This window comes from Peromyscus californicus, unplaced genomic scaffold, assembly GCF_007827085.1.
Source record: "Peromyscus californicus insignis strain IS unplaced genomic scaffold, ASM782708v3 Scaffold_9__1_contigs__length_137607984, whole genome shotgun sequence".
Taxonomy (NCBI): domain Eukaryota; kingdom Metazoa; phylum Chordata; class Mammalia; order Rodentia; family Cricetidae; genus Peromyscus; species Peromyscus californicus.
In genome coordinates this window covers 55,740,971-55,751,532 of record NW_026294617.1, presented here as the reverse complement: position 1 = coordinate 55,751,532, position 10,562 = coordinate 55,740,971, and the positions used below count along the sequence as shown (strand labels likewise).

The window sequence follows — 10,562 nt, the reverse complement described above, 5'->3', positions numbered from 1 at the left end:
GAGAACAATAAAAAACCTTGAGGGCCAGTGAAATGGCCCAGTGAATACAAGTCCTTCTTGTACAATCCTGACAACTCGAGTGTGAGTCTGGTATCCCAAGGCACAAAGGGGCAACCAACTCCCCAAATTTGTCCTCTGACCTCCACATACAAACTGTGGCATATGAATGCCTGTTCTCTGTTAAACACACACACACTCAGAGAGAGAGAGAGAGAGAGAGAGAGAGAGAGAGAGAGAGAGAGAGAGAGAGAGAGAGAGAGAGAAATACTAAATTAATAAAAATAAAAGCTTGGTAATGTAAAATATTATTTCTAAGCTTTCCATCAGCATGGGAACATCTACTTTCAATTAAGTAACACCTTATATTGAAATATTTTAAGGTAAATATTCCAAGTAGTACAACTTAATCATACATTTGTTAATAAAAATAGCATTTGGGACTCTGTAGAATCATATGATTGAATAATGATGTTTATTCCTCCTTACAGGCAATACATTTAGTTAACTGGTGAACATACAGGTATAGTCATGTGTATAATAGTCACAAGAAGGATACAGTGATAATTACTGTCTTAACTCAGAATGTGAACACTGGATCAATATCAGCCATCCCAGCTAAATAAATTATAAATGAAAACAAGAGCACTAGTTTACAATAACATGAAGATTTATGAATAAACTGCAAGTCTCCTGAAAATATAAGCTGCAAAAGATTCAGCGTTAAGTACTCTGTCCTTGGATATTCATAAATTCCTTCATGGGTACGGCCTATAAATGTCTCCATATTTTTAAAGACTGTATTTCAAGTGTTGTAATATAGAGAAGAATCTCATTTATCTGTAGTATGTACTAGAAAACAATTTTAGAGTCATACCAGTTCTTGACAAGGGCATTGTGTTATTAATGCAGATTACATCCTGCCTCCACCCTGATTCCGTCTAAGTGCAGTCAATGAAAATGATCGTTTTTCCATTTACTTATTATGAATATCAAAATGTAATTCTTACATTAAGTAGAATTTTGCTACCCAAGTGACAAACAGCAAAGCCCATGGTCAAACAACTAGAGCACAATTTGGAAGCTTGTTGGAAAGGTATGGTCCCCACTCTACCTTAGACATCCTGGATAAGAATCTGTCTTTGTAATAAGTGAACAGGTGACAGCATCACACACTAAGTTTGTGTTCCATATGTTGCACTGACCAGCAATTTTTCTATAAAGTCAAAACATCTAGGTACTGGTACATCAATGTGCCTAACACTTGATGTCTTGGATATATTCTAGGAAATGTGCCACTGGGTGATTTCATCTTTGTGTGAACATCAAAAACATCACTTAAACTTAAATGGGACAAGACAATCCCTTCGTGGGGCCTCTTGATGCCATCGAGAGTGGGTAATAAGATACTTGAGCTTGTTTCTATAGTCACGTGGCATACAGATTCACAGCAAACTCTTAAAAGTAAATATAACAGGTATACTCTAATAAATTTAAAGTACAAATTACAGTATACACACAAATCAGTAACATCTATAGGCTTTACATATCCCAATTTTTCTCCTAACAATTTTATTATGAAGCTCTATGGTAAATGACGATTCCAATTTTTGTGACTTACTTGTCTCCACATTATTGCTTATTATGTACATGTATGCTGCTCACTTTGATGTTGATTCTGCATGATTATGAAGAAACTCAGAAACAGCAGTTTCTACATTTTACGTTGTAGGATCATTTTACTACAATTCCTAAAGAAACAACATAGTTTCCAAATCTCAGGTACAGTGGTGTGCAGACTACAGCTACCTCCAAAATGAAAAAGTTGTTCACGGGTTCGATATATACTTTTATTTTAAACAACAGCACAATAGACACAATGACACAACAGGACCATAATCTTAATATTGGTAACATTTCTTGACAGGCTGACTGATAGGTCACATGTATTACTTCTATCCAGAACTATTCTAAATATCACCTTAAGTAATCCTGTAAAGCAAAAATCCTAAATATATACCAGTTGCAAACATAATGTGCTTTATTACTGCTTCCTTTTTTACTCAAACATCATCATTTAAAGTTCCTCAAAATCATGTCCACTTGCGTTCATTGTTTCTGGGTGCATGACTCGTCCCATGAATAAGATTCTACCTGCATTGGTTTGGAAGTGAATGAAAGGGGAGAGAGAACAAAACAATCAGATACTTAAAAAATATACATTATTTTGATTTTTTTAAAAGCATAAGAACATTGGAAACAATCTGAAAAATATGTATCATTTTAAAACAGAAAGCTTCTTTGTGGCTTATGCAATAACATGTTCACATGACACACTTACCAGTTCTCCTGAGTTTGATAAGAAATAAAAATGGATGGTCGACAATAACCTGGGGGTACAGCACAGCCATCCTGCTAATTGCGATCATTCCTATGGTTCAGAGAGAAAGTAATTACATGTCTGTGAATGTGCAAAGACTCAAGACTCATGAGAATTATTCAAAACAATCCATGTCTATTCACTTAATGAAAAAGCAATAATCTACAGAAAACACGGGTTTAAAGACAGAAATATTTTAAAGGTATTAATATTTATACTAGATATTTTAAAGAAAACAACCACAACACCTATACAAGTCATTTCTTCCCTCTAAACCATCAAAAATATACAGTGATTTACTCTGCCTGTTGTCAAAATGTTATCCTTAGTCTAAGACAAATATTTGTGTTTTAGTCAAACTGCCTTTTCAATTAAGAGAAGGGGAAAAAGAAAGAAAAAAATTGTCAAAGTGAAGGCAGTCTTTCATATTTTCAGGTTATTTCTGTTGCCTGTAGTAAGTGTTGTGCCCTGCAGTTCTATAAGGTTCCAGTAATGACCAGGCTGAAACGATAAATGAAAACTCAGCAGGAAGCTGGGTATTCAGTTTCCCAAGTTCTCATTTGCTATAGTCTGCTTAGTTATCTGGAGATTTTAATCTGTGTTGATAACCTAAGACTGTTTGCCTTTCCTCTTGAAAGTTTTGTTATTACCGATGAGGTCAGAAGTAATATACGTCAGTAAGCTAATATATGACCAGGTAACAGAAAGTTTATTAAATTTGGTCTTATCTGTCCAATATGCAATGGAAGCAATCCTAAGCCAGCAGGAGGACACAGGAAATGCAAATGGCAAAGTCATTCTTGGTTATCTAGGGAAATCACAACCATCAAAATGATCAAGGGTGGGGCTGGGGAGAAGGCTCAGTCAGCCAATTTCCTACCCTACAACCAGGAAGACCTGAGTTCAGATTTTCTGCATCCATATAAAAAGCTAGGCATGGTGGGTTGGGCTGCACTTTACTTACAGTGCTGGGGAAGGAGAATGGTTCTCTGAGGCTTACTGACCAGCTAGTCTAACCGAATTGGTAAGCTTGAGATTCAGTGACAAAAATTATCTCAAGAAAATGAGATGGAGAATTATTTAGAAAGACACCAGATACCGACCTCTGATTTACAAACACCTCCCCACACACACACAAACATACACGCATATACGGGTGTACATAGGAACCAGTATTCATCACACACAAAAATAATGAAGGACAATTAACTATTATAATCTGGAAATGGAATACATGTCCATTTAAAAATTTGCTAACTTAAAATTATTATCTTATGACCATTATTATTTAAAAGTACTTAAAAGCATTTTTATGACTATCAATTCTTGTTTGTGCATGTAATTTTTCAAAACCAACTTTCCACAGACAAAAATAAAGAACTAACTTCCAAGAGTAATTAGGAAGGAAAAAATGTTTGAATACACAGTAGGCAAATATTAATAATATTTATGCAAACAGTGTGGCAGGGGGGTCATCTCTTAGAGCTGCCACCATGTGATGTCCTCATTAGGACACTAGGCATGGACCTATGACACACTTCACATTCTATTGAAAATGTTCTGACTGCTTTAGTTTTTGCTTGACTTCTGACTTGGAATAGACTTGTGTCCTTGGTGCGGTTTCAGAAAAGACTCTCTGTTTCTACCCAAGACTATTTAAAGACAGAAATCTGGAAGAAGTAAGAAGAATTCAGAAAATGACTCAGTATGTACCGGAGGCTGCAGCTGCTTCTGACCCTTCTTCGTTAACCTCAATGAAGGACTTGTGAACAATTTTGGAGAGAAACAGCTCTTTCTTATCTGAAAAGAAGAAATGAGATCATTAGCACCAGACGGAGAGACATATTTGACCCTTTGGGCAAGTGAGTTTGAAAGCTCTGAGAAACCAAGATACTGATAAAAAAAAAAAAAAAAGGCAATATAATGCCGGATTAAGGCATGGGGGAACTAGTGATGGTATCATTTCAAATTTGTCCTCATTTTATAACCACTTGTTAATTTACCTCTATCTTTTCTTCAGTAATTTTACAGTGTATATTTCTCTTTTTTCCATTACTTATTTCTTATATTGCTCAGCAGTAGGAGAGCAGAAACTCTGTTTTTAATAATGACCTCAAGTGATTTCATAATTCAAGATAAAAATGTTTCCCGTTGCCCTCTATATTGAAATGAAAAGTTCACAATGAAAAATGGTGAAGATCCAGAAATAAGAATATTCTTTTCTTAAACCTAATCAATAATTTTTATAATAATATAGATGATGTTAACATGGTAAAATAAAATTGACTTCTTGCCTTTAGAACTGTAAAAAAAGAACATGTATATATAATGGCATTCTAGTCTGGTTTACTGGCTTATCTGAGTGCTTGCAAATACATCACTCCAAGATTATATTAAAAATACATTTCTAGTAAAAGGAAGAACATTTTCTGCATTGAGTTGCCTTTCAGCTTACTTTGAAATTAATGCTATTTGGGGCAGATTTATGATCCCTAAACATTCATTTGCTCAGGTCCTAACTCCCAGGATTTCAGTACATGATTATATTGAAAAGACGGGGTTTTAAAATCAAGTCGCTGTGGAGGATTCTCATAAAATATGACTGGTCTCCACTCAAGTGGAATTTGAACTGAGATAGCCACAGAGAAAAACAGAGATGAAGTGTTTAGTTTCATGTGTCAATTTGTTCAAGCTTTACTACTTAGACACTTGAAAACACATTCTGGATGTTTCTTTGAGCATGTTTTTGGATGAGATTAACATTTAAATTAGTGGATTTTGAGTAAAGCAGATTGCTTTCCCAGGGTGGGTAGGCCTCATCCAATCAGCTGAAGAAGCTGTATTACAGCAAAGACATCTCTTCTAAGCAAGAAAGAATTCAGTCAGCAGATCGCTTTGGACTCAGCTATGACTCTTCCTTGGATGTCTGCTCTGTAGAATTTTCATTTCCAAAGCCTTGGCAATAGGTAAGCCAATTCCTTAAAAGAAATCTATCTATCTATCTATCTATCTATCTATCTATCTATCTATCTATCTATCTATCTATCTATCTTTCTTTCTTTCTTTCTTTCTTTCTTTCTTTCCATCTATTTATCTGTCTATCTATCTATCTATCTGTCTATCTATCATCTATCTATCTCTCCATCCATCTATCTAAAATCTGTATCTATGTAGCCATCTAACTATCATATACTATACACATGTAAAAATATCTATCTATAAACACATAAAATATGTATTATTTGGACATACACATATGTGCACACACATGTCCTATGTCTCTGGAGAGACTTAACTAATGTATATGTGAAGATGAATAAAGAAACTGTCATCTGTAAGCCAAGGAACTAGACCTCAGAAAATGCCAATTCTGTCAACACAGTTAGCTGTAGAGCTAGTGGGAACATGAATTTCTAAGTTTCAATAAATCTTTTTATTAAAATTAAAATATATCATTTTTCTTGTCCTTTCCTTCCTCCAAGCCTCCCATATACTCCCCTTGCTCTCTCTCAAATTCATGACTTTTTAAAATTGTTACACATATAATATAACACACACACACACATATATATTCTGAAATACATAAAATACATAAATACAACCTGCTCAGTCTGTATAATGTTACTTGTATAAATGTGAGTTTAAGGCTTACCACTGGGTATTTGAAAACCAACTTGGGAGTTCTTCCCTGGGGAAGACTAAGTCCCACAGTCTGTTATACTTTGCAGTGGAAGACCTAGCAAACAATAAATGTCTTCTAGTCTTGAGTTCAACTGTTCCCAAAGATGAAAACAAAAGAACCATAAAATGCATCCCAAGTACTTTTGAAAAAGGAGAAACACAGACAGCAGGATAAAAGGGTCTCGAGTGTGTTCTACTCCATAAAGTTCTTTCCTTTTCTTTAATTCGAAGAAGTCTATTCTAAATTTCTGATCAATAACTGCAGTGTTGATGTACAGCAACATTTGTAGAAGCCACAATCCAATGGCAGGGTAGAAGGCTACATTGGTAAATTGTCTGCCACAAAAGCTTGAGGACCTGTATTCAGATCGCAACTACCTACTTGAAAAGGCAGCCATGGTGGGAGGGCAGAGACAGGAAGATCATTGGGCCTTCGTAACCAGCTAGTCTAGCCCAGTCAGTGAGAGACTCTGTCTCAAACAAATAAGGCAGAGAAGATTTGAGGGAGATACCTGATGTTGACCTCTGATCTCTACATGCACCTGTATACATGTCTACCCAAACACACATATACACATATACACCTGATACACACACACACACACACACACACACACACACACACACACACACAAATGCATGCATACAGAAAAAAATCACAATTGATTTACCATTATACTGTTGAATAACTTATAATTAACTTTGACCTAAAACAACATACATTTTCCTTGAAGTTTTCAAAAACACACAATTATCTTCTATACATAGAGAACAATATTCACCAACATTTTGGTACATCTGGTAAACAGCACCTGATTATTTCGAATAATCACCATGGTAACCAACAATGGCATCTGTGAGTATAGTTCTAATAGGGATACATTTCCTTAGATTATATTTGGTATCAGTAATAATTATCACATTATTAAATAGCTCATCGCTTCTGTTTTCTTACAAAATATATTTGATGACTAAAAGAAAAATAAAATGCAACCAAAATTTATAGGTGAACATCAAGTATAATTAGCTCTCTCAAATCCCAAAAATTATTTTATTTTTATTTAACAGGGAGGAAAATATAAAGCATTTGATTAATCAGGTATCTTATGTTGGTGAAACAAATACATGACTCCAAAGGCAGTGAAATAAAGGAAGAAGTTAGCAGTCAACTGAGAACTATTTTCAAACCCTGATGCTTTTTATCTTCACTCTGTCGGTTAATAGAAGGTCATGAATCAAGACACAATGATGGCCCTGAATGCAAAAGCAGTTGAACTTGGTTCCTTGGGACAGTGGATTCCCAGCTTGCCAGCTAAGCCCCACTTAAATACTCTAAAAGGGAGTTTACAAAGACGTGGAATGATCATCCAGCCATGTCATTTTGCAAAGATGGAACTGCCTGCAGTAGCTCTTAGACCTGTCCTAACTTACGAATCAGACACCTGGAAATAGGAAAACATGACCCCTTTACATGGGGCCTCTGTCCAAGTGTTGGAGCAATAGGGAGAGGTTGAGCAATGGACAGCACCTTACAGTTAAGTAGGAGTAAGAAGTTATGATTATTAACTGCAGATGATAATGTGACGTGCATTTCAAAAGACTACACTAAAGCATTTCTGAATTGCTTTTTTTACCATAAGTGAATAAATATTAAAGGAGATAGATGTGTTTAGCCTTATTTAAATATTAGTCAAGTGTTGTCCAGCTGGCCCAAATGATAAAGTGATTTGCAGTGTAAGCTTGATGACTTGAGTTTATTCTCTGGAACTCATAAAGGTGGAAGAAGACAAGTGGCCTCACCTAGTTGTTCCGTCATGGCACGTGCAACCACATACATATGCACAGAAATAATAAATAAAAATTCATTTTAAAGTATTTTAGGGTTGGCAGAATGGCTCAGTGGGTAAAGGTGCTTGCCTCCCAAGCCTGATGACCTAAGTTCAATCTCCAGAACACACATGGTAGAAGGAGAAAACTGACTCATAGGTTATTCTCTGACTTTCTCATACATACTGTGAAATGTACATGCCCCTTCCTGAAAATAAATAAATGAGTGTAATTTAGATTTTTAAAATTTTATACAGTGCTTATGCGTACTTGAAATGTTACATGGTACACCATTAAAATGCAGTTTTTCTATTATTTATATCAGCTGAAAATAAAATTTCAAATTAAACCATTGACCTATATAAATGAATGTTTACTGAGTTGCAGTGGCTGTCACAGTATGTCAGAGCTAGGTGATGGAAGGGTTGCACTGCCTACACTAGTCACAGGATGATTTATCCCAGGACTCTGCTGAGCACTCCTCCACTCCTCTGTTCCTCAGCCTGCCGCCCCACCTTCAGGGTATTTGACACTTGTGTAAGTCCTAGCCCCTCCACAGGAAGCCTCTCCATCATTCATTCCACACTCTCCATCCTGCACTCTGTGCTTCTTGTCATCTGAGTTAAAAACGCTCCAGCTTCACTCCTGTTTTGCCTCGCCAGATCCTCCCTCAGCCTCCATACTCCTAAAGCTCAGTTTCTACCCCCAGGAGACTTCTCTTGCTTTTCTGATCCTGTACCTTTAAATTAGATCTGACCATTCTTTTCCCATGGACCCAAAACCTGATTCTATGAAGTCTTTCTAATTTATTACACCTGCATTAATGTCTGTCCTCCTGGACTGCCACCTTCCTTAAGGCAATGGCTGTGCCATTCATTCATCTGAGCACTCCTACCTTCCGGCAAACAGCTGGGCCTAAAAAGTGAACCCCCACCACCTCAGCACTGCCAGCCTGACTTTTTAATGTATCTTCTAGGAACTGAACTTTGTGCTTGGGTGTCAAGCACTGTATTCCTTAGTCTACAAATGTTGCTTTCTTTTCTTTTTCTTTCTTCCTTCCTTTCTTTCTTTCTTTCTTTCTTTCCTTCTTTCTAAAGGCATTTTTTCTTTCCTTGCTTGTTTTTGTGTTTTGTTTTGTTTCATCTGCACATGGGCCCCAAGCAACCTTCTCTTCTGGCCACTGCAGGCAGTGCTGTTCAATGGTTGGTTCTACTTTCCTCCAGGCAGCTGGAACCCAGACTTTTCACAGTGGATAAGATGAGAACCAGCCAGAAAACCCTAGGCTACCCACAGAGGAGCTGGGCAGAAAACCAAACTCTTGGGGAGAAAGCAGGGCAAAGTACTAAAGCTTTCATTCAGTGGCTGAGCAAATATTTATTGAGCAAGTGTTCCACTTGACTTATTGTGTGGGGCACAAAGGCTCTGAGCATGAGAAACACATCAAGCTGGCATGGTGGTCAGCAGGCAAGTGTTGGCCTCTGTTTCCTTTGTGGCACTGTTTCTGAGTGTAGCCAATTTAAACAGACATCTGCATCACCAAGGGCAGGCTTAAAATAACAAAATGAAGAGAGTATCATAGCCAAGCCCTATGTACAAAAAGGGCCTCTATGTGGTTCTATTTTTAGCTTCAGCCCCACCCATATAACTTCTGAAGAATTTCCCAGAACCTGACTTCTTTCTGATTAGAATAGTATTTGTTTTCATATGGATTTTGTTCTATAAGCAGAAATTGTTCACTTGTGCTGTCATGAGTATCTACTGTATACACTAGGCATACTATGGACACCTAACAACCTCTTCCATATAAAGGCACGTGGGCATGAATAAAGGAACAATAATAAAGCAAACCCATAAACGGCCATGATTTCCAGATGTGGTTCATATGTCTGTGAAAACAACGTAAGACAGTATGTTGGCTGGTGACAGGGCAGTAGGGAACATCTGCTTGGAAGACTGTTCAGTAAGGGAAGATGGGAGAGTACATGGGAGCTGAGACTCAGTGAATATGAAGGAACCAACAACCATGGAAGACCTAAGGGAGCAGGTGAAAACAAGTGCGGAGACAGATTCAAACTGAGCACTTTAGGGAGGGACCCAAAGAAATTTCAGTGGCTCGAGCATGGGAAGTAGAAAGGGTGGGGAGCAGTGAGAAGCAGCCTCACATAAACCCAGGCAGCAGCCCTTGCCATGCTCCCTGTGCTTCTCACTCATCTTCCACCTCCCACCAGGACCAGGCTGATCTCTGAGGACAGAATGACCCCTCTCATACAGTAACTGCTTTGAAACAGCTTTTTGGCTCAGGCACAAGTGTGTAAACAGACAGTCCAAGTGAAAGGTGAACCATGGTAACAGACAGAGGTATGAAACAAAGCCATGTTCTGGTTGAAGGAAAAGGAACGGGCTAGGAGGAGAGCAGGATGTCAGGCAAAAGCGACAGCTGGGCTGGTTCTGGAAGAATAAGTAGAGGAGAGAAAGAAGGAGGCAAGGGCATTTGACACAGGAATGCAGTTACAACGTGAGAGAGAAACAGAAGGAATGACCTAGATGGCTCGGTGGAGTGTAGATTATGAGGAGGCTGGGGAGCAGGAGACAAAGTGTCTTGTGTTAAGAGTTTTGACCATGAGGTTAGAGAGCCTGGGCTTTGTCTATAAACAATGGCACGTGCTTGCTCTGATGC

At 37.6% G+C, this 10,562-nt stretch overlaps 1 protein-coding gene across 7 annotated transcripts in view; it reads right to left on the bottom strand.

Moving 5' to 3' along the window:
- Nucleotides 1–453: 453 nt before the first annotated feature.
- Serpini1 (serpin family I member 1) overlaps nucleotides 454–10,562 on the bottom strand; it is an 81,636-nt gene continuing 71,527 nt past the window's right edge. For all 7 annotated transcript variants that reach the window (XM_052730137.1, XM_052730141.1, XM_052730138.1 and 4 more), the window contains 3 exons: nucleotides 4,091–4,177; nucleotides 2,339–2,428; nucleotides 454–2,151 (listed from right to left, as the gene is read on the bottom strand). In XM_052730137.1, coding sequence (XP_052586097.1) covers nucleotides 2,075–2,151; nucleotides 2,339–2,428; nucleotides 4,091–4,177 — 254 coding nt within the window. In that variant the 3' untranslated portion in view covers nucleotides 454–2,074. The remainder of the gene's footprint in view (nucleotides 2,152–2,338; nucleotides 2,429–4,090; nucleotides 4,178–10,562) is intronic.